Consider the following 25,916-nt stretch of genomic DNA (forward strand, 5'->3'; position numbering starts at 1 on the left):
TTGCCGCATCGAACTCTAAGCCTGCTTGACTCCCGTGATTTCATGCTATTTCAGCAAAGCGAATACGATGGCACCAGTTATCAAACGAGCTGAAAAGGAGAATGCGTTGCACTCGATCCTCGGTCAGTTCTATTGCGGGACTTACTGGCTCGAGGACTAGCTAATCAGCGACTTGCACGTATAGCGTTTGCGAAGCTCCTCGAAGAATATCTTACTTCTGCCAGTCCTGAAAAGCCTCTACCAGCGGATATTTACAATAAAATTGAAACCGCAGTCTCGATCCGTAATACTTTAGCAGCCAGTAGACGGGTTGATCTTGACAAGCGCGGGACTAGACTCTGGAATTTATCCTCGAAGCTCAAGAACACAGTCGAAGATGGGGAACTGCTCTGCTTGGGCAAGGATTCGCTTTCAAGGCGTTTTTGCTCATGCTGACCAAGACAGTTCGCGTCTTCGCTTTTCTTCTTCTCGACTGCGCTCAACGATGCACCCAAGGTTCCGCTTCAAGTACCAATCCAATTTTGTCAAGATAGACTACGAGTGGGGGCTGACATGGCGCCAGATGATCTTCGAGTACTAAAGTCTTCCTTGAGGACGTCAAGGTACTGTCTGGGTAAGCCATCATCGATTCAAGCCATCGTCTCACCACTCAGCTCATGTTAGAGCAGACAACCGCCAGTTGAGTCTTGCTGAAATAGCTGTCGAACGAGCTGCTTTCTACGAGGAGAGGCTAAAGGGCTGCCGAGATGTAACTTCGCAGGAGCACGGCCGGCTTGTCAGTCGCCTTTTAAATGAATACTTGAGTTTGAGGGTTGCTCTGGTGAGTCTTTCCGGCTACCTATGGAAAATTCAGTGGAGGGATTAGCCTCACTGACGAACTTATAGGCGTGGCGGCAAGGTCGTCTCGATATTGCAAAGCTCATGCTGAACAAAGTGAATCTTGATACGAACAATCTTGAACTCTCTTCGGCGGAGGAGCTTGCCGATCTCTTCTTCGAAATCGGTGGCAGTCAAAGCAAGAATAACCAATGGGCTGAGGCCGTACATTGGCTGGAAAGAGCCCACAACGTACTCTTGAACCAAAGTCAGGACTTGCTGAGTAGCGATGCTGGAGAGCTTCGGATCAGCATCATGCACAGCATGGCCAGAGCTCTTCTGAACCTAGAGAGTGACGGCAGCCAAGACAAAGCATGGAACATTGTTCGCGAACTGGAGCTGGACTGTGGGAATAGACTAGTCGTCCTACTTCTGAAGCTCGAAGTTTTTGCGACTGATGCCTCCCACTCCGCCCAAGATTACTGCGACATCCTCCACAAGATTATCTGCACGGTCTATCTTACCGACATAAACGTCAAGACCATATTACATCATGTGCATAAGCTGAGTTCTCGAAGTCCGCTCATGGCGCACCATGTGCTCGTCACGCTCCTCTCCGAAAGACTGCTAGGTGCAGAAGAAACGAAATGGATTGAGAAAGTATTGATCACCATCATCTGGAATTGCACGAACTCTACAGATATCTTGGATGTTCTGACTTCACTAAGCGAGGTCTTTGACGCCCTGGCTCATAGCGCTGCCAAAGCTCTAAGCCCCCATGCGACGCACGCAGCGCAGATAGTACGTGCGATAGAAAACTTGCAGACCTTGTGCTGACGCCCGTAGCTTTTGTGGAAGCGCATAGAAGCGAGCTACAATCACGAGACATATGACACTGCCGAAGCTTGGTGCCGGCTTTCATTGCATCCAGTATTTAGCAGTTCCGGCGAAGTGAACGTTGGGAAGTTGCAAAGGTGATACGTCTAAATGCCCTTGTGATGAAATGATACCTAACTTGCTCTCAGGAAGCTAATACTCTGCGCTCTGAGCATGTCAGACCAAGCGAAAGCCCGAGAGGTATATTCGCAAATGTCGTCCCCCAACAAGAAGGATCCGTCAACCATGTACGTGCTCTACAAGGTCGCACTGAGATGTCGTGACTCAGGACTAGGTGACTATGTTCCCGTCTTTTCTAGGGATGAGTGGAGTTGACGATGACAAGCTGCCGAATGCATTGACACCATCTGCACTGCCTCAAGTAAGGACGCTACTTTGCTCTATGCATGTGTCCTGGAAGCGCAACAGACGGGGGACCACCTTCAGATAATAAACTCATTGCAGCGGGTCCTTGAGAAATACAGTTATAACGCTCCCAATAAAATCCACCTTCCAGCTTTGCTTCGGTATGCAAGCAATGACTCTCAGCCTAATTTCATTTACTAATGATTCCAGATGCACCGCTCGTCTTCTCATTCGCGAACTCGAAAATCCTCCCTCACACGTCACAGATTGCATTGATGAGATATGCAAGCTCTTCGAGGGTGGTTAGTACGTCTGATGTTTGTAGCGTGCCACATACTGACGCTCCCAAGCTGCTGCCCAGGCAAGAACCTCAAGGCGCAGTGCCGCGAACGACCTCTTCTCGCTGGCAGAGCTTGATTGGTTCTCAAGAAACACTTATAATCTGGCTCTCAAATATTGCACGAGCTGGAGTCCAGAACAAACACTGCGGCTCGTGCAATCTTGCCTTAGAGTAAGTCAAACAAGTGTCGGATGTTTCAAATCTGATGATCGTGCAGTTCATTGGGCTCTATCCCGCTGCCATCGACCTCAACGTGACAGCAGACTTGTCTCTCCGAAGACTTTTCTGCGATTTCTTGTGCGGCTCATTATTGATTGTGCTTGCCCGATGCGAAGATAATGTAGAACACCAGGTAATCAAACTAGAGCCTTAGTACCTTTCTAAGCTTACTGTTGTCAGCTCCAACACTATACCAACGTGCGCAAGGTGATCGATGACTTTCGAGTCGACGTAAAAGGCCAAGTCAACAGGTTGGAGGGAGGCGCTAAAGGCGACCTGCAGCACAAGTATGCAAGTCTTTTGGCTTTTGATTACGAGGCAGCCGCACGGCTCAAAGCCTGGGATAGCTTGGATCAGATCATCAAGGTGTGTAAATTCGATGGCAATGTTTGGACACACAGCTAAAAGGCGGGTCTAGGAATCCCAAGATTTTGAAGATCCAAAAATATATGGTTTATTTGCAGATATCACGCTTTCTTCTGAAGCACCAGGTGACGGCAAGCCTCCCTAGTAACTGTCCAAGCCCAATTGACCTGACACTTAGAACAGTAATGATCACGACGATACAGGTAAATGTTTCATTTTCGACGTGTATCGTTAGATAGTAGATACTCATGCCTTTGCAGCAAATTATCAACATCACCTGGCAGCACAATAACGGCGGCACCGACAAGCTTTCTAGGTGGATCAGATGTCTCTTCTCATTGGCTCTTTCGGAAAGAGACATAGCGGTGCAGCTTCTCGACCAAGCTGTGACTATCGCAGAAGACGCGAGAAAGGTGAGAGACTCCACTCCTTCGATATGTAGTTCGGATGACCTGATACAGGTGATTTCGTCACCCTTACAGCAGTCAAAGCCGTATCCACCAGAAGAACTCGAATGGCTTGCAACAACGACCTTCAATCGCGCAATTGACTTTTATTGTACTTCGCAAGATGTGCCGTGCAGGCTTTGGGCTGAGAAGGCACTGGCGCTGTCGAATATTTGTGAGGATGGGGGAGCTTTGCATGAGGTACTCCAACAGAAGTACCAAGGACTGTCGTGGCATCCATGATGGCTTTAGAAAAGTACGGAATGCTGCTGGCTTTAATCGCATGGATCCGAAAGTCATGCTTGGACTCCGAGCACCCTGAGCGAAAGTTTTCAATGCTGTTGTGGGTCCTCACCCAAGAGAACAAATGCATATGTGAAACAGATGCGGCATGTATGGATAAGATGGACATCGCAGGAAAGAACAACGCGACGTGAGTTATCGTCTCCTGGCTCGTGCGTCCCTTGCTCAATACCATTTGAATCTCCTATTTCAATAATATTCGCATGTGTTCGGGTGTTTGGGTTTCATGCCTGAGAATCTGTCACTGTTCGGGCATTCCACCACCAGTGGCCGACAATTTTGTCAATGCAGAAAATTCAGAAAAATTGTTCGTGGGCCTCGGACTTCGAAGAGTTGTCAGGCGCGGGGACTCGGGGTAACTCACCCTCTCACCCTTGCGCTTTGATAGAACCATTTTCATCAGGATATTTCCGTTATACAGAATTATGCCTTGTTCAATGCAGCGGATATAGTGTAAGGGTTGCTAAAGCTTCAGCTTTGCAGAGGTAATCACAGTGGTATATAACATGACATGGTAAACGCCAGACACCGTCCACCAGCTTTCCTTTGACTCCATTTGACCAAAGTACTCAATACAATTCATCCCGTACCGGTGCTTGACGTCCTACTAAGTGTGACTCTCAGGATCGTCATAGCCCAAGTCCTTGTCTTCTGCCGTATCCTCATTGTCATATAAACGTTCCGGCTCAACGTGTTGCCGTAGCAGATACCGCCGGAAGAAGTACGGAATCTGTCTCAAGCCATATGCAGCATGGATATGTGTCGGCACTGAAAACACCTGGTCCAATTCCTCGAGCGTCTTGCTTTTTGTTTCGGGCATAAACAGGAGCACCAGAAAGAACCCCACGATGTTCCAGCCGGCGTACCATGAGAAGGCGCCTTGTGTGGTAAAAGCAGCTTGGAGACTGGGCCAGGTGATTGAGAGAACGAAGTTGAAGAACCAAGTCGTAGAAGTCGCAAGGGACATACCAACCGTCCGAATATAGAGTGGGTAGGCTTCTGCTGAGTAGGTGAATGGCACTGGACCTTCTCCTGGTGAATAGACAACGCCGAAGAGATAAATACCAAGAGATATACAGGCGACTCTGGTGGTATGCATGGTATCCTTTGGTATCCAGAAGCTGAAACCTGTGAAGAACATGCAGATTGACATGAGCGGAAAAGTTGTCAGAAGAAGATTCCGCCGTCCGAATGTATCAATAGTGTAGACCGCGGGAATGGCGAAAAGCCAGTTCACTAGTCCAAATCCGAGAGACGAAGTCAGGGCTGATATGGGCGAGAACCCACCATCTAAGAAGATTTGGGATGAGTAGTAAGCAATGATGTTGACCCCGCAGAACTATGTCAATATTAGTGAGATATTTCACCAGAAAGATTTCCGGCCGTGACAGACCTGCTGCATAAACATCACGATCTCAGAAGCTATCATCGCTCGACGGTTCCGAGGAACCTTGACCAATTCGAGCAGTGGATTCCCCTGGTTTGCTTCGATCTCCCTTTCAGCCTCTAACAGAGTGTGCATATAGTAGACGTCTCGGGCCGCCTGCACTTTCTGGTATCGCAACCTGGCCATAGACTGGTATGCTTTGTAATGCCGGTTCTTGCTCATGTACCAACGTGGAGATTCGGGGCACATGAAGACGAAAGCGATGACGATGAGCGCGGGCAGCATGGCTGATCCCATCATCAGACGCCATTTCAGCCCGACAATGCCTGGTGGGTCAGGCACGCTGTAGAATGCGAGATCTGCGACGTATCCAAAGAAGATACCGAAAGCAGTCCACATCTGCCACTGCATAACCAGTGCACCTCGAATCGCCGGCGGAGATGTCTCCGCAGCGTATATAGGAACCGTTGCGGATTTAGGGCCAATACCGAATCCGAGGAAGAATCTCGCAATAAACATGTGCCACCAGGTGTTAACGAACCCTTGCCAGAAGCAAGCCAGAGCTGAGAAGACGCAAGTAAGGAATATAGTACCCCTTCTACCAAAGAGGTTGTTAAAAGGCGTGGTTAGCCAACATCCAATGAAGGCACAACAAAGGTAAGGAGCAGAGTTCAATAAGCCGGTAAGCCATGTTGAGCGCGGATCTTTGCCGTCAATACCAAATTGATACCTGTAGAATAGCTGGCCCCCGTTGACAACGGCCTCGTCTGCTCACAGGTCAGCTGGAAGGTTGGTGCATGATGGCAGATAGATGTCACTGACCCATTCCTTGGACGGCGGCGCAGGTCGAGCAAAGTATGATGACAATATACATGAGCTTAGGCTGGGCCCAGCGATTGTCGAACTCCTTTTGAAGTACATCCAACTCCATTCCTGTCAGACCCTGAACCTGGGCGAATCTGCGAGGGTCTTGGGCAAGGACGGCGCCTTTTCGGAAAGCCCTGACATCCTCTTCGTCCCCAATGTGATGCTTCCTTGCGTATGTTGCTCCCATCTCCTCCAGTTTTGCATGACTTATGCCAGCCAAGGGGTTGGCCAACTTGGCAGATGCGTTGCGGCGCATGAGATCGGCTGCGTTGAGCGAAAGTTTCCTGGTGGATGGAGCAATGCTGTGGTTCCTTTCATCGTACTCCATGGGCTCAAAATGCGTCTTCATCTCTGGGCTCGTGGCGGACGAGCCGCTCCAGCGGTCGAAGCCCATTCTTGCGGACTCTGACAGAAGTCAAAGCGGAGAAGTAATCAAGTAGCCCAGCGCGACGCCCGTATCACCGCTTGCAGTCCCGTTGGCGAGAGCATAGGCAGCGCGCGACGTCCGAGACTCTTGGTATATTGGGGGTAAAGTGTTGTGGAAGTGATGGGGGTAGATTCTTGACGACGTACGGTATCTCGGGCAAGTCGGAGATCTGAGTGAATATGGATTGGCGTCCAACAGTTGGAAGAATGCTAGGGGGAAGGGGGAAGGGGGAAGGTAGGCCAGTCAAGGTGAGGGAATTTCTGAGGAACCCTTGACCCCACAGCCCCGGATGGACCATTGCATGCTGCCAGCCTGCCATTGCGAGATCTGCGAATGCTATAACTAGTTAATTGTACGGTAAGTTCTCATCATCTGCAGGTACGAGGCATGGGCGGCATGGGCGGCATGGCTGGTGTTTTAGGATTTTTCTTTATTCGACGGGAATTAAATTAAATTAAATACGTAAGGTAGTCTATTGCTCTTAAGGTAGGTACTTAGTAGGCGAGAAAAGGGAAAGGGATGACTGTGAGTGGACCATTCATTACGAGCCTTCGAACCCTAACTTCACTGACTTCGAACCCTAAGGAACCCTAAGGAACCCTAAAGCACCCTAAAGCACCACCCCCCGAGCGACCCCCAAATGTTCAGTCTCAAACCCTAGCAAGCATCATTCGCATCAAAGCGTCATGTTTCAGACTCTGAAAGCTTCGTCGGCCTCTCCACCACCCCTCGTCCCCTCCATTAGCGCCTTCGCAATTCAACTCTGCTCCCCTGTCATCCATGATTATTCAACATCACCCGTATGCTAGATGTTTGCAAAAAAGGCACAGTGGTGTTGGTTCACGACAGAGGTAAATCGAAGCATTTGTGACTCTGTCTTCCTGATTAATGTACTCGTAATTAACAGCGAACATCTTCTGCAAACGAATAGAATGGAGGACCCGGTAGAGGGGGAGGGGGGGGAGGGCACAGCCTCGCTCTAAGGGTCTGATTGCGAAAAGGATCCGTCCGTACTGCTGCAGCAATAAGTAGCTACTCGAAAAATCCTTTCCGTGGGAACTTTCCGGCCCACCGCGATTCATGGAGCTCTTCAAACGCCATCGCTGATGCCGCGCCGCATGTCGTGAGAGCAAATCCAAAAATCCGTCCTGCAACTCAGGGCCACCATGGGCGAATGTCATCAAGGATTGCCCCAAGCGGCAATAGCGCCACGGCTTGCGCAATCGACTGACTCTTGAACAAGGCTCCAACGCACAGAACAAAGGCTACCACAAAACAAACACTTCAGATGTCGCCTTGGCTCTAAGGGGGACGTGGATAGCCATCGCCTGCAGCTACTATTGGATGCTCTTAGCATATGCAAACATGTACGCGCGGGCAGCGAGAGATTACAAAGTTCAGCTCATCAATAGAGCCAGAAGTAGCTGCTTCACCCATACCTCCGTGCAGCAATTCCAGCACAGCATCCGCATTCCTACTTCTTCCACCTCGCCTTCCCCTTTGTACCGGCACCCTTTCGAGGCTTGACGTCCTCGCTCCCATCATCCTCATCGTCCAGCTCCTCGTCACTCTCCTCATTGGCCTTTCCTTTCCCTTTTCCCTTCGCAGCCCCCCTCTTTCCTTTGGCCGCTGCTTGCTTCTTTTTCTTCGGAGCTGCAACGTACTTGTCCTTCTTCAGATCCAGGGGTTGATCATCATCGAGAATTGCCTCCTCGCCGCCAGAGCTCACCCCCGAATCCGACTCATCCAGAGCCTCTTCAATGTCTGGCCTCTCCTTGCTCTTCTTCTTTGGGGCAACGATTGAGCTTGCCTTCATGTAGGGAAGAGGATGTGACACCTGATTGTATGTCCTCGTGAACGAGGCTTTGACCTGTGTATCGATCTTGATCTGTTCCATGTCCATCGGACCAATACCAAGCTCCAGTATTGCATCCCAGTCGTCTTTCGTAAGGTAGTAGCTGTCCATAAGATCGATGATGCTCCCCAATGCATCCTTGCCTTGTAACTGAAGCTCCTTCACAAGCCGGTACCATAGCAGGGGAAGGTACTGCTGGCGGATCTCGTGCCGGTCACCAGAAGCTCGAAGGCGCATGTGACCTTGTATCTCTTTGACGAAACGCATAAGCTTGCCTGACGAACGTTGTTAGCATGACGTGGAGCGTGACAGCGAATGCCAATTCTCGTACCTAGCTTGCTGTTATTACCTAGCCAGGAGGTGAATCTAGTTTGGCTTCCAGCTTGACTACCAGCGACGAAACTAGCAGGCCGCACAAAACTGAATACAGCATGAGTTGGCATGAGAGCCCATTGCTGCTGAGATCCGTGGATCATACGGTCGACAAGGTCCCCATCGCTGATACTCTCCGCCGCGCTGTCCGTGAGCTCGAGCATCTTGAGATTCTTTTCCCTACCACTGTATGTGTTCGACAACATTGGATTGGTTCCGAGATAGTTTTCCTGCAACATCAGGGAGCTGAATTCGTGGTCATTGAAATAGAGCTCTATCTTTTCGTTCAGTGTCGTTGTGCTATTCGGAGCGAAGAGACCTCCTCCGAGAATCTTGCTAACAATATCCCAAGGCTTGAGGATGACGTGCTTCTCCCATGACTTGGACATTTCTTTGCCAGAGTCAAAGTCCATTGCATCTTGGTCCAGCTTGGCCGTCGACAGCATGTTGATGACTTGGCGGATATCGGCGTGGCTTCCTTCAATTAATGAGTTGATAACATTCGGAGGAACCTTCAGTTTCTCTCGAAAGCAGATCGTCATGATCCTCTGACGAATCTGATCAACGGTTGGTCTCCGGAAAGGCAGGTCGAAGGCCACGTGATCGAATGGTTTCATCTTGGGTAATCTTCGATCATTGCAAATCAAGATGATGGGGATGTTGGTCTTTCTGCAAACCGCTGCCAGAGCTCCAACGCCACCTCGATCACCAGCGGACATGCCATCGACTTCATCCATGATCAGAACGAGTCTTTTTTTTTCTGCATCCACCTTCTTTCCGTCTCCCGCAAAATAGCCAAGTAAGGATGTTGTGTCAAGTACACCTTTCAGTCCGGTCTCGACCAGCTTTTTGCTCCTAGTGTCGCTAGCGTTGCTTTCGCGGATGTCGTATCCCTCAAGTTTTGCGGCGAGATGAGCAGCTGTAGTCTTGCCTATTCCAGGGGGCCCATGGAGGATCATGGCACGGAACGTACCCCACCCTTCCTTGCCTGGCTTCTTGAATTTGCTCTTCACGTTGATAGGCCATGCCCTCAACCAAGCCTCCAATTTTTCGACTTGACCCTTGTTGCCACAGATCATGCTTATAGCTGTAGGCGCGTACTTGACAGTCCACAAGCGACTATCAGAAATTGTGGAGCCGTCGATGTCGCCTTTTAAAGCAGGTTGAGGACTAGCAGTAGTGCTTGCAGCTTTCTTGGCCTCTGCACGCTCCTGCTTAACCATATCTGCGGCAGCTTTCTCAACTTTGGCCTCCTCTTGCTTTTTCTTTGCCTCATACTGCTGCCCAGCCTTTCCATCACCGCCGTGAGCGGGTAACTTACGGATCAGCTCAAATAATCCTTCCTCATTGATGGTTTTGAGGTCAAAGTGTTGAATGGTCTCAAGCTTTTTGGGCCCTGCATCCGCACCCAGCACGACAAAGCTTGTTTTCTTACTTGGGGCACTGGTGACCTTCCCTCCGTGGCGCTTCACGAGGTCCTGACCCTGGTTGCGTTCTAATGAGTTGAGTACGCCCGTGAAAACGAAGGTCAGTCCAGCCAAACAATTTTCGCGGCCAACAGGGAGCTCGACAGACGCTCCAGAGAGTGGTGCCTCGGTTCGGTTTGCATTGAAAGCGGCAAAGTTGAACTTCTTCCCCTCTTCGCGAGGCGGCGGCGTCGGCGCTCTGACTGTTTTGATACTGTCGAGAATATCATCAACGGCTGTTCTTACTTCAGGCTCTTCTTCCTTCTTGCGGCTCTTTTTTGGTTTAGCCTTCTTGGCTGGAGACTTCGCTCTTGAGCCCTTTGCCTTCTTCGAGACTTGCGCGAAGTCTTCCTCCTCATCATCTTCCAATTCAACAGACTTTCGTTTTCGCCCTCTCGAAGCCTTAGTGCTGCTTTTGGAATCTCTGTATTCTGGAATATCCTTCATTTGGATGTCACTGTCCTCCTCGCTAGCACTAGCATGCCTTTTGGATGACGCTCCATTGCCTCCTTTTTGAGTTCTCCGGGATAATTGAACGACTTGATCCTCGTCGTCTTCGCTTTCGTAGGCATCTTCTGCGTCTTTTCTTCCAGTCTTGTAGTCTGCTACAAAGATGTCCTCTCCGGAGTCGGCATCATCCTTGATGATCTTGGGATCGAAATCACTTTCCTCGTCCTCATGTACCTCCACGTAGTCTGGCTTACTCTTCTTTCGAGATGGCGTCTTGCCATTTGTGCCTGATGCGGGTTCTGGCGTAGCTTTGGCTTTTGGCGTAGACTTTGTGGACGGCGCTTTCACATCCTGGGGGACCTTCTTCTCGGAATGGGCCTTCGAATTCGCTGGCGTAGAGCGAGTCGGCTTGGATTTGCCGCTAGAAGCGAAGTAATCTGACGTTGTGGTGACTTCTCCGACGGGAGATATCCTCTGGCTAGAGTGTTCGTTAGCAATTGAAACTTTCATGAAGCTTGTGTTGCAAGCTCACACTTGTTTCTGCGGGGGGACCTTCTTGGGTGTTGATTTCTTGGCCGGCTGGACCTGGACATCATCATCGCTGTCACTGAGGACCTTTCGTTTTCCTAGCTGACTTGAGCTTCCACAGCAGGGCCATTGGCAGTCTTGTGAAGCGTACCTCTTCTTTTCGGTTTCTTGTCCTTCATCTATGGGCGAGCGAAAGCCAGGTTAGCATGCACTCCACGGCTTATTCAAGCGAGAAAGAGCACAAAGAGGGCCGGAAGGCAGAGGACTAAGTAACGAGATGAGAAAACAGTCAATCGCAGCTACCGTGTAACAACCCTTGTCGGAGTGAACAGAAGTGTGGAGTTCTGGCAAAGGTGTCTTTACTTACAGCTGCTTCTTTGGATGCTGATTGCTCTTGACTGGAAGCAGTACCTTGGCCTCCCTTGCTACCAAAGAAGCTTCTGATATCTGGGGGCATATTGTCTGGCTTTTTAACAGATCAGAGAAAAAGGTAGACGGTCATCAAGGTGATGACGCCTGAATTGTGCAGTATTGGAGACGCGCTTCGCGTCTATCATAAATTAGCGCCAAGAATTGCGGAGCTTTGTGCACACGCTAATTTGCTGCCTTGTCGAGAGAAAGTTCGCTCTCTCCCCAATCAAACGATTGATATTCACAATGAAGCCTCGATCACTGCCTGTACTGTCGCCTTGCTCGCTGCGAACAGTTCCTTCATCAGCTCGGTTTCCTTTCCGTAAGATTTGATCCTTGCATCCACTTCCGCCTCCCACTTCTGATACTCATATCTCGCAGGTTTCTCCACATCTTGCTCGATTACTCCTTCGGCCATTCGCACCTTCTCAGCTACTTCACATGCTCAGAGTTGGCTGATTCCGAAACGTGGCCATACTCAGAAAAACCGAAAGGGGCGCTGCCGGGTCCCCACTGGCGGCTCAACCCGAGGCACAACAGTGGTGTGGGGCGACTACGGCTTGCGCATGCGAGATCATGACCGAAGAATATCATCTCAACAATTGGCTGTTGGTGCAGAAGCCATTAAGAAAAGATTACGAGGGGAGAGATATCGTTTATATACCAGAGTAGCCGCGAATACCGGAGTATATAGTAGTGGAAATGAGAGTAGGATGGGCAAGGGAAAAGGCAGTTTTGACTACTGGGCTGCAAGGGTCGCAGTATCACAGATCGTGTTCGAGATCAGTGGAGAGCTCCATGAGCAGGTGGTCAGAGATGCAATGAGGTTAGCAGGGAATAAGTTGCCCGGTATGATCATAAGTCTCTTCTTTGCCATTTGCAATTGAAGATCTTTATGCTAATAATGGGGCCAGGACTGTATGAATTCGTGAAGAAGGGGGATCCACCTGTCATGGGCCTTACGAAAGTGGAAGCTGGGGTCACGCTGGACGAGATGAAGAGACCCTGGAGGAGATTACCAGCGGACATAAAGGCAGGGAGAATCTCAGCTTCAACGCCAGGGAGTTTGCCCGCTGCAACTCCAACTGCTGCCTAGAGCCAGCACAAGTAAGATGCCCATTACTACCTCAGGTTCTTCGAGATCACGAAAGACCCTATGCTCCAATGCCAGATCCTGGCCCGTAGCCCTGGTCCCGCCTGGACTCTTCAGCATCTTCTGTTTCTCCCTGTGCGCCCAATGGTCCAAATCCGTCTGCAGACACGCTTCAGCAGTTTTCCTAGCATCATAGCATATTACGTGTAGTCCACTCCTACCTTGGTTCGCACTTCCTCCAGCTTCTGTAGTCTTGCCTCCCATACCCCCTTCTGAGATTGTCTGTCCATACCTTACGTTCTCTGCTGTTTTAGCTCCTCTCTCAGCCTTCTGCTGTTCTTGTTGAGAAGTCACGGCATCTGGCTGAGTTTCCTCTTCTAAAGTTGTGTTTTGAGTATTGACTAGTTGCTACCAAGGTTGAGATTGAACTGACCACCCATTTGTCCGCCTTGCTTAGAGTGGGGTTCTGTGACTGTCTGGATTGACTCGTATCTGGTTGAATGGTCAGCTGCTGCTAAACGTCAACACTGGGAACTGCGTACTGCGAGCCTTCACCGCCTGCTTCGGTATCCATAAGATCTGAAGACATGGTTGTGGTTTGGTGATCTTGAATGTATTACAGAGGGATTGTAGACGGAGGGAAACTGTAAGAAAGATCTTATGAGTTTGTTCTGTTGATTACTCGTATGGAGCTTTCAATCTCAACGCTCGGAAGCTTAAAATGACGCACTGTGGAGTGAATTGCCCTGAGCTAGCCGTTCTAGAACACCTCGACTTCATGCTACTGCAGACAAGAAATATGCAAGTAATGCTGCTTCACTCCACTTGTTGTTGGGAATTCTCCTAGAAATCCATCCCCATTAAGTAGCTACAATCGAATTAGCTGAGATATCGAATTGCGCTTTGCGGCACATGCCTTTCTAGTATTCTCATGAATTTTGCAACAAAAGCCTCGAGATGGAAGATGTGTTTCTAGAGTCCTTCATCAGTACTTCACATCCATGAACGGGATGTCACTTACGCTGCCCATTCGAATGCGATGCTCATAGAAAGCCGACCACTTGATCACGTCTGCTTTCAGTGCGTCGTCAATCTTTGGTATGAGTTTGAAGGTCAATGTCTGTACCGGATTAGCATATCTAGGTCCATTGAATGTTGCTGTAGGCAATATACCTTCAATACCGTTGTAGGTGGTATACAATGGCTGAGCAAATCGTACAACTTCGCACGGACTTGCAGAAGCCTCGCAGGCGTATGTTCTGCCATTATCTCATCGGCAATCTGAGCGACGAGAGCCTCCCAATCCGGCGGCGGGACAGGCGTCTTATCCGTGACTTTCTCGCTGTGATGTGCCGTTAGCATTCCGAATGAGATACAGTAGCACTGCTCCCCACTTCTGTGCGTGGACAGCCTCAAACATCAGCAATGCCCTCCTCAGGTTTCTCGCACTGTCCTTTGCAATCCTCCTGTTCAAGCCTTCCGCCTCGGCCCATCCTTCCTGCGCTCCAACTTTCTCCAGAACTTTGCAAATATCGCTCTCCGTCGGCGCCGCTACCCTCACCAACAGCGTTCGCGATCGAATTGGCGCAATGATATTTGCTGTACTGTTTGCCAACAATATCAGCCTCATGTTGGGGCTGTATTTCTCCATAGTCCTTCTCAACGCTGCCTGTGCGTCTCGGGTAAGGTGGTCCGCTTCATTGATGACAACGACCTTGAAGCGTTGTCTAGCAGACTGGTCGACTTGTTGGGTTTGTGCCACTTCCTTGAGAAGATCTTGGATGACTACCCTGTCGAAATTGCCGACGTCTGAAGGCGTTATCTCAAGGTGGTACACAGAAGCCACGATATTGAATTCGAGCTTGCGGTTTGAGGTGGTTTGGAATACACGAGAGTCGATTTTGATCTTTTCCACACCAGGCCCATAAAGCTCACGTAACGTTGCAACAATCCTGGTCTTTTTTCCCGCGCCTGACGGCCCGTAGACAAGAAGATGGGGAAAATCTCCGCTTTTTGCCTAGCATCAGACATCAGTAACGTTCTACAAAGCGAAATGGGGATCCTTACGAGACTTTTGAGCCGCTCGGAGAGGTCTTCGTGGTATGTCAATGCCTCCAGAGAGCGTGGGCGGTATTTGTCTACCAGTAATGCCATGTTTTGTAGCACAGAAACTTATTGTACTGGTGCAATTGTTTTTGGGAAGAGTGGATAGACAATTCTTGAAGCTGACGCGCCTCACGCGTCTAGCGCGTTTAGGGTTAAAAGTGGTTCCTAAATATGCATATTCAATATCGATTCTCTGATCCTTTTAGGACGTGATCGGTCTTGCAACATGACTACTAAGCTATGCCTCTCCAAGTTTCACTTATGTGAAAAGCGAGCTTCAACGGTGAACCTTCCATGCTCACAATGTCTTCGCCCTGCGATATTAAGACCCCACGCGGCTTCTGCACAGAGGAGGCAAATATCGAGCACGCGAAAGACCAGGCAGCATCTTGCTCCCACTATGGAACAATTACGAGCCCCGTTCTCCCACAAGAACAGTTCCACTCTGTACGTCTTTCTCGAAAGTTGTCAACGCCAGCAGCTAAGTTTCAAAGCTACTACACTCTGAGCGTCATTCTTGGGACGGTGGCACTGTCATATGGCTCGGTACCCATGTACAAAATGGTACGTTCCGTCTGGATTTTGTCTACATGAGGGCTCACTGACACGTAGGGCTAGATCTGCCAACAGACTGGTTGGGGTGGCCAACCTATCAAGGCTTCCATTCATTCAAATGCCGAAGACCCAGCCACTCGACTTACGCCCGTGACCGACTCCCGTCGTCTACGCATAACTTTTAATGGATCAGTATCGGACATAATGCCTTGGAAGTTCACTCCGCAACAGCGAGAGGTCCGAGTCCTGCCTGGGGAGACAGCGCTCGCGTTTTATACCGCGACGAACAAGAGTACTGAGGACATTATTGGGGTTGCTACCTATAGTGTAACTCCAGCACAAGTGGCGCCATATTTCAGCAAGATTCAATGCTTTTGCTTCGAAGAGCAAAGGCTCAACGCTGGGGAGACTGTCGATATGCCGGTTTTCTTTTTCATCGATCCGGACTTCGTCAACGATCCTACGATGACGAAAATAGATACGATCACTTTGTCTTATACATTTTTCAGTACGTCTACCATATGAATTCAGTTTTTCATGGATAGACGACTTGAGCTGACCCGTTTTTGCAGAGGCACGATACGATAAGAACGGGAATCTAACCCCAATGCCGATGACAATGGGATGATGCCAGTTACTAAAACGTGCGATCTTCGACCATCTGCCATGGTTCAGGGGTCTCCGGGATCGTCTCGGTTGGTCTCATGGCTGAGATGTGGCATAATAATCACCTCTGCCCGTACGATACTGCCTCTGAAGGCATACAAATACGATTCCACCTGCGAAGGGGTCGCCAGACAAGCTGGATACCAACACGGACAGCGCCGCGATTGTCCCATGTGGTAGCCCGCTATGATGATGAGGTGCCAAATACAAAGAGCTCATTCTGATGCGAGACTTTAGTGCTGGAAGATGACTTTGGTTCCCTGGACTGGTTGAGAGGTGAAATGTATCGGAGGAGGTTAGTACAGAACTTGGCAATGAGGCAGAGGCGACAGGCCCCAGCTTTATTGGAGTATGGGATTCCTTCGTGCATCGCGTCTACAGGCAGTTCATGATATGGGCGAATCTCTCTATATCCACGTCAGTGTCATATAGCAACTGGGACGGTGGACTCGGACGAATACTAACGCCGAACCAAGATAGGTTCGATTGGAGGCTGGAGCATTCTCCCTTCCTTTCCCCTTTCCCGCTTCTTGGATTAGAGCATATTTAATTACTCCAGGCCATGACGCTTCGGGTTCAAGCTGCGATATTTTGCTTGACTTAACGTGCATTGGTTCAGATCGAAATTCCAAAGGCGAAAACCCAAGCCTTTTGTACTTTCTGTAGCATCCTTGACACCACCTCGGACTTCCCCACAAAAATGTCCAATATATTCACGATCTTCACGATCTATGGCTTCCCATTCAGAATTTGGCAAGGAGACCACGTCTGAGCAGGTTGTTGACGCTTTCGCTGAGAACATCTGAGGCAAACCAGGTCTCACTATGCCCTTTACTCCTCGCAATTTAGGAGAGTAACTGCGTGCAGTGATCATTACCGGAGTCAGTCCAAATGGCCTTGGCGAAGCTATGGCTCGAGCTATAGCATCCAAGGGCCCATCACTGCTGGTTCTGATCGCCCGGTCCACCAGCAAAGCCGAGGCAGTATCAAAGCAGCTAGGGGTAGACTTCCTCTCAGTGAAGACACGAGTCCTTTCCCTCGACCTATCTTCACAAAAGAGTGTACGACAAGCCGCCACAGAGCTGGAAAACATAACGAAAGCAGTCGATGTACTAATAAACAATGCCGGAGTCATGGCCGTATCAGAGAGGACTTTGTCGAAAGATGGGGAAGACATACAGTTTGCAACAAATTACGTTTGTTCTTCACAAACGTGATCATAAACAAGCTTCTGATCTCTGGCATTCAGAGCCCTCAAAGTGGTGCACGGACTGTCAATATTACGAGCGCTGCACATGTCCTCACCCACTTGCGGTTTAGCGATCATATCTTTAAGGGAGTACCGATCCCTTATGAAGAGCAACCAAACACAGCCATAGCATCCCAAATGGATATGCCCGAACTTGATCCACAGGGAGGGTACCATCCTATGATTGCATATTGTCACTCGAACACGGTCAATATGTTATTCACAACGGAGCTTGCAGAAATGTTGAAGGACAAGGGCATATATCCCTTCACTTCAGCCCCTGGAGGTAACCGCACAGGACTTAGACCTCGAGGCGCCTTGATTGCTAACCAGCTCCGCAGTGGTTGAAACAGAGCTCTAGCGTGACATGGCCATAGGGCTCAGAAATCCGCACATGTTCTACAAGACTCCAAACCAGGGCGCGGCGACTTTCTTATTCGTTGCATTTGATCCCAATCTGAAAGGTAGCGTTCCAGCCACCCTTGCGAAAATTCATACTCATGTCTTGTAGATCGGTCAGGCGCAATGACTGTCAGATTGCTACCGCTGCCGAACATGCAGTAGACAAGGAAGCCACTGCGAGGCTGTGGGCTCTAGGGGGGAATCTTGTGGGCGAGAAGTTCAATTTCAATCAGGCCTTGTAAATATGACTGTATCAGAAATAGATTGGGAAATGGTGAATCTGTAGGGATTCGCGCAAGACTTCTGTGTTATCGTTAACCAAATCTCCGCAATGATAATTTCCATCGCTTCATTTGATCACCCCGGCCATAGCTGCATCCCAAGAAGCCTTTGTTTGTGCATGTAGTGATTGGTGCGGCATGTTGCTCCTGGGAGCAAATTCCCAGCAAACGAGTGAGGAAAGGGCAGAAACAAAGATTTCGACCCAAAGATGAATATTAGTCTGCTAACATAAAGCTTGCATGCTTGGACGAGTCAGCGATTGTGGTCTGTCTGGTAACGCACAGAGGAGATTTCTACGAACCGCTTTGTCCTTTGATAGATCATAAGCTCACGTCTTGTATTTACAGCTTTGACCCTTCAACCGGATCTTGCTGTTCTCATTTGCCAGTCCACATTCTCCTCAATGTGTCCTCTTGCAAATCCACCCAGACTTTTCTCGCCCTATCCAGCCCGAGGCCCTTCTTCTCCTTCCTCCTCTCTCCTCCGCTCCCATAGACCACAGTATTATCATCGACTACCATCCCCTCTCCAATTTCCACCCCTGCACAGACTTTGCTATTCGCACCAACCACCGTCCCTTTGCCAATCTTGGCTCCAGCCTCGATGATTGTGTAAGCACCTATGGATGCGCCTTGGACAACGGCACAGGTTTCGATGAGGACACCCGATGAGAGCGTCACTCCTTTTGCTTCTTTCTCATTCTGAGGGGAGCTGAGGAGGCCGATCGAGGCACGCTCGCTGATGATACATCCGTCTCCTACGCTGATGGGCCCATAATTTGACGTAAGACGAGCACGGAGCTGCACGATTGATTTCGATCCAATTTTGATCAGGTGGGTGCCAGTGCAAGAAGCGGATGCGGATATCAATGTTGTGGGAGTAGAACTCAGGGGCGGCGTCGGGAGTTTGGAGGTAGAGGAGCGATTTGTAAGGCTGGGTCGAGCTGTCATGCTTGGTGTTATATCACGAAGTGGACACGAAAGCTATGTTTTATATTGTGTTCATCCTACAAGTATTTCAGTTACGTAAATGCTCCTATCAACAAGGTAAAGCGACCACGTAATATTGATACAGTCGAAGCTAGAGCAGTTCTGTGACGCTCTTTTCCATAAGAGTATGCCCCCCCGCAAATGCAATGCCGCTCGCTGCGCCAGATCTTTTGCCATGTATGATATCTCGAGTACATCTACGCTCTTTGCTCAGGCCGGACCGCCATCACCTCTTATCCTCTTCCCGTTACCACCGTCACCTCCCTCCTGGCCGTCATCCCTTGGCCTCTTGTTGCCAGGTATGAACTGCCTAGCCCCAGCATTTAGCCCTGCACTAGTTGGACTTCCCCTGCCTCCTTGCTGCCCTTGCGATCGACTAGTGTCGAGGGTTTGTGGGCCTCCTCGACTAACGGCCGACCCTCTACCCCTCGAAATCGGGTTGCCACGCATTGAACCTCCTCTAGCCACAGGGAGACCAGACTGCTGCAAGCCTTTGAGTGCGCCTGGTCCGGTGCCTGGATTGGGATGGTGAGTGGTGGCACCTTGAGCTGGCCTCTGGGGAGGAATCGATCCTGGCTGAGGGGATATCACCATTGCCGGTTGAGGCCGACGCTGATCGTTGCTCGGTTGCGGCTGAGCGTGTGAAGGTCGTTCTGCAGGACTCTGTCGTCCGCTTTGCGCCGCGGGTGGAGGGCCACCAACGGCTGGTGTTGGCCGCCCAAATGTTGAAACGCCGGATAGTTGCTCTTGCGCATTCGTCAATCCTTGCCGTGCAGGACTCTGTCGTCCGCTCACCGCCGCCCCGGATGGAGTTGGCCGCCCAAACGTCGAAACGCCGGATAAATGCCCCTGTGCATCTGTCTGTCCTTGCTGTGCAGGATTCTGGACTATGGGTGTTGGTTGCCCAAAATTCGACGTTACGGGCGCCTTCTGTGCCTTGTTGGTATTTTGTTGAGACTGTTGGGGCTGTTGGGGGGTGACCGGTGGTGGTTTAGCATCCTTCGCGACAAGCCAGACTTCCTCAACCGGCTTTAGCGGTGTATCTTGAGCTGCCTTTTTAACGATATCAACTCTGTATTGTAGCATCCTGGCTTTGTTATTCGCCATGTTGATCTGTACGGCGCTCTTTTTCCCTTCCATTAGCACTGCATGCTCCTTTGCAGTGTTCGCTTTGTTCTGGACTTCTGTTATTCGTTCGGTCATGGCCTTTTCATGATCTTGATTTAGCTGAGTAGATACTTCCTCTTTGGCTTTATTGACATGGATGCCAATGTTTTTCTTGACGATGCTTCGGACGATTTCGTTTGACTGGATCAAAGCTCTGGCTTCATCTTCAGATGGCTGCCATGGACCGCGAGGAGTATGATCTTCGTCTTTGACATTCGGATCATCATTGATGGTGTGTTTAGCTTGATGATTCATGCCCCATTCGTCTCTGAGCTTGGAAAACTTGGAGTCCGCACCTCGTCGAAGCTCTTCAATCTCATCTTTATGCCTGGCCTGCAGCCTGCTCATTTCTTGCTCATGCTCCGATTTGATTGATTGCAAAGCTTGTTCGTGCTCGGCTGTTAAGCTTTGCCGGAGCTGACCTTTGCCATCGGTCAATTTCTTACTGAGTTGAGCTTTCATTATATTCGTTCGTCTCTCCAATGTCTCCTCGTTTTGTCTGACTCGCTCGTCGTGTCGGGACTCTAGCTCGACACGGACTGCCTCGACATGCTCCGCGACTTGTTCTGTTACAGACTTGGATCCACTTTCGGTTGGAGCAGTAGACACAGCTGCATTGATCGATGCATTTGTGCGAAGGTCTTGAGCGTCTTGCTGAGCTTGAGCAAGATCAGCACGCAGAGAGCTCATGTGCGCTTCTACTTCACTGTTTGCAGGAACTGCTTGCTGCTGTTGGATCCTTAGCTGGGCCAATTCAGTGGTAGATGCGTCGATGCCCTCCTGCATTTGTTTCTAGATGGTGGTCAGCATTTCGTCAAGACTAGTCGGAAGCTTCAGTACTGACTATTTGCAGCTCCAATTCGGTAATTCTTGACCTTGACACATCCAGTTGGCTTCGGTTGTCGGCTGATTCTGATGTTGCTTCGTTGGCCCTCATCTCCGCTGCAGTAAGTTTCTCCTGAAGATCCTGTAAGTCCGGCTTGGAGGCCACCTCTTCTTCGACTTGGCCTTCCTCGCTCCCGTCCCGTGCACTTGAATCTGCAATTGCTTTCTGTGCAGTGGCCTTTTCAACGGCGGCATCTCTCTGCGCCCTGGTCGTTTCAAGTTCGACTTGTAATCCCGACAGAGCGGTAAGCCGATGCTCAAAGCTTGCTTTCTCGGTCATAGCTGTTTGCAGAGCGGTGTCCTTCTCCTTGATTTTGTCGCTCAGTTGTCTCGATCTGGCCTTGTATTGTTCGGCAAGCTTTGCCCGCATCGTCTCGATCTTTTCATTGCTCTGCTCCTGAACCTGAGTGATCTGGCCAGAGGCATTGTCTACTTGATCCTGCAAGCCCCTCTTTGCTGATACTAATTCATCGCGCTCAGCCTCTAGCGACTTGAGTTGCTCCTTCAAAGCTTCCAGTTCTGCGGGATCGACTCGATCGTACTTTTGGAGGACGTTCTGAGCCCGTTGCTGCCAGCGGTCGGAGTTCTCTTTGAGAAGCTTCATCTCGCCGTCCTGAGTTTCACGTTCGTTCTTGAGTTCCAAGATCTCCGCCTGCAAAGGCTCGATCTGAGCTTTGAGTTCTTCGACTTCTTTCGCCCTTACGGCCAATGCACTTTGTGCTTGACGAGTTTCGGCGCGTAATGTTACGCTAGACTCACGGAACGTGTTCAACTCATTGATTGTATCCACCAACTTATGGTGATCGAGATTCGAACGCTCATTGTCGGCCTCCAATCGTCTTTGCTGGCTAAGTCGCAAACGAGTGTCGTCCAGCTGTGACTGGGCGTAGTCAAGTTGCTGCTTCAACCTCTTTCCTTCTTGGGCAGACAACTCTAGTTGAACATCAACGATCTCCTTCTCGCGCCGCAAGTATTTGATGACCTCTTGCAGATTTTCCAGACCGGATGCTGGAATGTCCTCGCTTGGGCGCTCATCGCTGTTTGAGGGATGCTTTTTCAAACTGGCTATTTGAGCAGAGTAGGTCTCAATTTGTTGATGGAGGTGGTTGTTCTGAGCTGTTAGATTTTCTCGCCCAGTCTTGAGTTCTGCCAATTCTCTCTCATATCCCTGTCGCGACTCCGCCCAACTGTCTTCGCTCTGGTTGAGGCTTTTACGGGCAGATTCTGCGTCAGTTTTCAACGCTTTTATCTCTAGTTTCAATTCGTTGTGATCCGATCGGACCTTTTGCAATGCCTTTGCAGCATCCGCGTGTTTGACTAGTTCATTCTCGTAATTCTGTTGAGCTTGCTGAGCGATGTCAGCCTGGACCTTGAGATCTTCTTGAAAGAATTGGGCTGCGGCCGCGTGACGATCGTCTTGATCTTTTAGTTGTGCAAGCTCTGCTTCGAATCCCTTTTTGTGTTCTTCTAGGCGCCGCCCGTTTTCTGCTTGTGCATTGCGAAGGCTTGAGAGCTCCGAATTGGTGGATGCGAGCTCGGAGCTGGTGTCCTCAATTCGTTGCTCAAGTTCTCTGAGCTTAGAGTCTTTCTTTTCAATAAGCTTATCTGTTTCTTGCCGATACAAGTCCTGCGTCTCGTTTAGACTGAGCAATTCTTCTTCTGAAGCTTGACTGATCGCTTTGTATTGCTCGACCTGGCCTTTGACATTTTCGAGTTCACTGCGAGCTAGGTCAAGGTCGCGTTTGAGCTCCGAGACCTGGACTCTCAATCCCTGCTCTTTAGTCAAATTCGAGTCTTCACCGTCGAGGGATTGGTGTTGTAAATTTTCACCATCGTTGGTGTTCGGACGTCCTGAAGGTGCTGGTCGTAATGCATTGACACGTTCTTCTGCGCTCCGAAGCTCAATTGTCAACTCATCCACTCTAGTCGAAAGATGGTCTCGGATTGTCTTCGCGGCGACGAGCTCTTCGCGAGTGTTACCAAGGCTGGAGACTAGATCATCAATCCTCTTTTGACTCTGCTCATGGTCATATTCGCGCCGTTGAGCAGATCTCTTGTTTTCTTCCACCTCGTCGGAAAGCTTATTCTTCGTTGCTTGCAATTCTCTCTCGAGATTGTCGGCCTGGGTTTGGAGTCTTCGACGAGCTTCCGTGTCCGAGTGCTCTCGTTCATTCAACAGGGTCTGCAAATTAGCGTTCAGAGCGTTCAGCCGACCACGCTCGTTCAAAAGGTTCTCGTTATCCACGGTGATTCTCTTCTCAATTGTTTTCCAGAATTCCTTTTCTGCTTTTAGATTGGCTGTTTCATTGCGCATGCTGTCTGCAAGGCCTTTAGCTTCGACAAGTTCTTCAGCAACCTGTTGAACCCGCATATCCTGCTTGGCGGCCGTGTCTGATAATGCTTGCGATCTCTTTTGCAGTTCCGTATTCTCATTCTTGAGCATCACGTAGTTGCCTTGAAGCATTTCGTATCTTTCATGGGCAAGTGTGACCTGGCTGCTGTTTCGTACCACCTCGCTTCGAAGTTCACTATTGACCTTTGAAAGGCCATCCACTTGCTCCTTTAATGTTGATCGGTCTGTCGCAGCCTCGTGCCGATATGCATCGAAGTGCGCTTGAATATCTTTGTACAATTTTGCGTAGTCGGCTAGGTCTCTTGTTGTTGGTGAATCTTCAATGCTGTTAATGACAACAGCAGGCGTTGGGGTTTTGGGCGTTGCGGCTCCGTTGACAGACTCCCCAAACAATGAAGTGACGTCGGTGCCGGGAGGTAGTTGACCCCGGTGAGAGAGCATACGTCTGAACATGTCTCGCTCGCGAATGTAGCTTGAAGACTGAGTCATCAGAGACTTTATCTCGTCCTTGCAACGTTCGTATTTCTGCTGGAGGTCGTCCCAATCTCGAGTTCTCTCTGACTGCTTTTGGACGGCCTCCTCGTGCTCCATTCGCTCGCCAATTTCTCGGGTGATCCTGAGTAAGTTTGCGTTCTGTTCTTGAAGTTCGCTGACGTTCCTGAATGTGACGAGGTTCTCACTGATAAGACGATCAGTTGCGGTCGTGCCCTCCATCGCTTCCCCGTCAGCTTGCCCTTGCGCCAGGCGCTCTAGACGTGCTCGGCCATCCGCACCAAGGTCATCGAGGCCTTGATCACGTAGGTGGACTTCCATTAGGAAGACCTTGACCTGAGAGCTGAGATCGCGAAGCTGCTGCCGGAGTACTTCTCCTTCTTTGACTTTAGCCTCTAGGTGGCCTTCCCATTTCTTGGCTCCTCTAAGAGCCTGATCTCGTTCCTTGCCGATGATCTCTACCAAAGAAGACATCTCGGCAACTTCTGATTCTAAACGGATGTGGTCTGCACGTAGCTCCTCGATCTCTGGCTGCTCCGTTTCTAGGTCCTGTACCATGTCGTCAAGTGTCGAGGTGAGCTTCTCACTACGTCGTTTTTCCGCCTCAAGTTCGCTCTTCAGGTCATTGTAACTGCTGTACATCTGGGTAATGCTAAGACCCCCCTTAAAGCGCGATGGACTGGATGGAACCATAGGCGCGGAATCACCGCGAAGAGGTGTACTAGGGGCATGCCCGTTGGTACCCTGATGAGAAGCATTTTGTTTTGATGCTTGGCTTTGCAGTGTCGATAGATCAGCCTGGAGTTGCTCAACCTGGACCTCGAGTTCCGCAATCTTCGCATCCGCGCCTACTCTTTCCCTATGCTCGGTTTCAAGCTCGGCACCGAGTCTACCGAGCTGCTCAGAAGCATCTTCTTTAGCGGAATCTAGCTGGGCGAAGAGATCCTGCTGCCGTTGACGTTCCGTGTTGGCCGAATTCCTGGTCAGCTCAGTAAGGCGATTCGCCGCATCTAGCTCAACTCGAAAAGACTCGTCCTTCTTGGCAGCGTCTTCTTGCAACTGTTGGACGCGGGTGAAGGAGTCATCAGCTTTCTGACTGAGCTCATCAAGTCTCCTGCGTAAAGTCGTCTCGGTGCGATTTGCGGCATCGATTGTGCTCGTGGCATCATCAAGTTGACGTTGTAGATCGGTGATACGTAGACTCTTTTCTTTGCGGTACTTCGTGTATTCCCCAGACTTGGTTTTCAATTCTTTGTCCAGCCAATCGTTGTTTCTCTTTAGCGATTCAATTTCCTGCTGAAGACCTTGTTCGTGGAACCTTGCGCTGGTCGACGCGGCGTTGGCTGATTGTGCTGACTGTTCCAGGTTTGAGACTTCACGGCGGAGCTCCACCGTTTTCTGGTGCTGAGCATTGAGCTCTTGGGCCAAGTTGTCATGAGCTGTTGTTTTGGATTCAAGAAGCGAGAGAGTGTCCCGGTTTGAGGACTCCAGTGACGTAATCCGAGTCCTCAAAGTAGACAATTCAGTAGTGATGGTGGAGGTGGATGTTCGCAGATTCTCAAGCTCAGTCTCCACAGACGCCCTCGCCGTTTCTGGAGAAGAAATTAGCTCACTGAATAGGCACAACCTGGACACCACCTACCCTCTGCTTGAAGTTTCTGCCTCAGATCTGTGGCCTCCTTGAGCCCCTTGTCGATTGAGCTTTTCAGAACCCGGCTCTTGGTTTCACCGCCACGCACTGCATTTTCCAATTCCACGCCTAGCTTGAGTATTTCAGACGCGAGATCATTGTGCTCATGTGCTTTCACAGATATGTTCTCCAAAAGTGTACGGACAAGGCCGGCAGTAGGTGCGTCGAGAAGTGTGTCGATTGATTGCTGTGGTAAGGAACAAAACGACGAAAGCTGTGCCACGTCTAGTTGCGCGACTGCCATTGTGATTACTCAAATTCAAGCTCAGTCTCGTCGATTTGGTCGTGTCATGAAGTTTGAAAGGTTGATTCACGGTATGAAAGTGCACTCGTTTTGAGTGTTGTTGGTGATTCTAAAGGAATGTAGGCCTCCTCAGGCTGAGTCAGTGAATGTCTTCTTCATACGCTGTCGAAACTCCGCACAGGCATCCAGCCATAGCGTGTGTCAAAGCAGGCCAGGAAAGTGTGCTTGGAGGATTGATCGAAGCCGTG

General features: G+C 50.0%; 10 protein-coding genes across 10 annotated transcripts; 4 read left to right on the top strand and 6 right to left on the bottom strand.

Moving 5' to 3' along the window:
• Positions 1-67: 67 nt before the first annotated feature.
• HO133_002211 (uncharacterized protein) lies at positions 68-3,866 on the top strand (the record flags this gene model as incomplete). The annotated part of the gene is made up of 18 exons (XM_037293138.1): positions 68-122; positions 185-397; positions 445-507; positions 563-613; positions 669-820; positions 886-1,617; positions 1,663-1,790; positions 1,842-1,987; positions 2,039-2,219; positions 2,269-2,360; positions 2,409-2,569; positions 2,616-2,750; positions 2,798-2,983; positions 3,036-3,114; positions 3,167-3,186; positions 3,244-3,396; positions 3,466-3,541; positions 3,814-3,866. 18 exons carry the CDS (start codon positions 68-70, stop codon positions 3,864-3,866), a joined length of 2,676 nt encoding a protein of 891 aa, XP_037150791.1.
• A 473-nt stretch (positions 3,867-4,339) lies between these two features.
• Positions 4,340-6,380, bottom strand: HO133_002212 (uncharacterized protein; the record flags this gene model as incomplete). Its single annotated transcript, XM_037293139.1, has 3 exons — positions 4,340-5,071; positions 5,126-5,886; positions 5,942-6,380. The coding sequence occupies 3 exons, from the start codon at positions 6,378-6,380 to the stop codon at positions 4,340-4,342; spliced, it is 1,932 nt and encodes a 643-aa protein (XP_037150792.1).
• Positions 6,381-7,887: 1,507 nt separating this feature from the next.
• Positions 7,888-11,541, bottom strand: HO133_002213 (uncharacterized protein; the record flags this gene model as incomplete). The annotated part of the gene is made up of 5 exons (XM_037293140.1): positions 7,888-8,543; positions 8,600-11,034; positions 11,089-11,182; positions 11,236-11,263; positions 11,452-11,541. The coding sequence occupies 5 exons, from the start codon at positions 11,539-11,541 to the stop codon at positions 7,888-7,890; spliced, it is 3,303 nt and encodes a 1,100-aa protein (XP_037150793.1).
• A 200-nt stretch (positions 11,542-11,741) lies between these two features.
• Positions 11,742-12,591, top strand: HO133_002214 (uncharacterized protein; the record flags this gene model as incomplete). The annotated part of the gene is made up of 3 exons (XM_037293141.1): positions 11,742-11,817; positions 11,877-12,344; positions 12,410-12,591. The coding sequence occupies 3 exons, from the start codon at positions 11,742-11,744 to the stop codon at positions 12,589-12,591; spliced, it is 726 nt and encodes a 241-aa protein (XP_037150794.1).
• Positions 12,592-12,649: 58 nt separating this feature from the next.
• HO133_002215 (uncharacterized protein) lies at positions 12,650-13,177 on the bottom strand (the record flags this gene model as incomplete). Its single annotated transcript, XM_037293142.1, has 4 exons — positions 12,650-12,747; positions 12,810-12,965; positions 13,022-13,080; positions 13,131-13,177. The coding sequence occupies 4 exons, from the start codon at positions 13,175-13,177 to the stop codon at positions 12,650-12,652; spliced, it is 360 nt and encodes a 119-aa protein (XP_037150795.1).
• Positions 13,178-13,431: 254 nt separating this feature from the next.
• Positions 13,432-14,742, bottom strand: HO133_002216 (uncharacterized protein; the record flags this gene model as incomplete). The annotated part of the gene is made up of 6 exons (XM_037293143.1): positions 13,432-13,456; positions 13,505-13,560; positions 13,610-13,708; positions 13,762-13,930; positions 13,983-14,605; positions 14,656-14,742. 6 exons carry the CDS (start codon positions 14,740-14,742, stop codon positions 13,432-13,434), a joined length of 1,059 nt encoding a protein of 352 aa, XP_037150796.1.
• Positions 14,743-15,094: 352 nt separating this feature from the next.
• Positions 15,095-15,877, top strand: HO133_002217 (uncharacterized protein; the record flags this gene model as incomplete). The annotated part of the gene is made up of 4 exons (XM_037293144.1): positions 15,095-15,141; positions 15,189-15,258; positions 15,313-15,757; positions 15,822-15,877. 4 exons carry the CDS (start codon positions 15,095-15,097, stop codon positions 15,875-15,877), a joined length of 618 nt encoding a protein of 205 aa, XP_037150797.1.
• A 946-nt stretch (positions 15,878-16,823) lies between these two features.
• On the top strand, positions 16,824-17,525 carry HO133_002218 (uncharacterized protein; the record flags this gene model as incomplete). Its single annotated transcript, XM_037293145.1, has 3 exons — positions 16,824-17,111; positions 17,165-17,450; positions 17,506-17,525. The coding sequence occupies 3 exons, from the start codon at positions 16,824-16,826 to the stop codon at positions 17,523-17,525; spliced, it is 594 nt and encodes a 197-aa protein (XP_037150798.1).
• A 700-nt stretch (positions 17,526-18,225) lies between these two features.
• Positions 18,226-18,798, bottom strand: HO133_002219 (uncharacterized protein; the record flags this gene model as incomplete). Its single annotated transcript, XM_037293146.1, has 2 exons — positions 18,226-18,389; positions 18,414-18,798. The coding sequence occupies 2 exons, from the start codon at positions 18,796-18,798 to the stop codon at positions 18,226-18,228; spliced, it is 549 nt and encodes a 182-aa protein (XP_037150799.1).
• Positions 18,799-19,047: 249 nt separating this feature from the next.
• HO133_002220 (uncharacterized protein) lies at positions 19,048-25,668 on the bottom strand (the record flags this gene model as incomplete). Its single annotated transcript, XM_037293147.1, has 3 exons — positions 19,048-20,796; positions 20,849-25,326; positions 25,377-25,668. 3 exons carry the CDS (start codon positions 25,666-25,668, stop codon positions 19,048-19,050), a joined length of 6,519 nt encoding a protein of 2,172 aa, XP_037150800.1.
• Positions 25,669-25,916: the final 248 nt, after the last annotated feature.

This window comes from Letharia lupina (assembly GCF_014066315.1).
Source record: "Letharia lupina isolate WasteWater1 chromosome Unknown contig_14, whole genome shotgun sequence".
Classification (NCBI taxonomy): domain Eukaryota; kingdom Fungi; phylum Ascomycota; class Lecanoromycetes; order Lecanorales; family Parmeliaceae; genus Letharia; species Letharia lupina.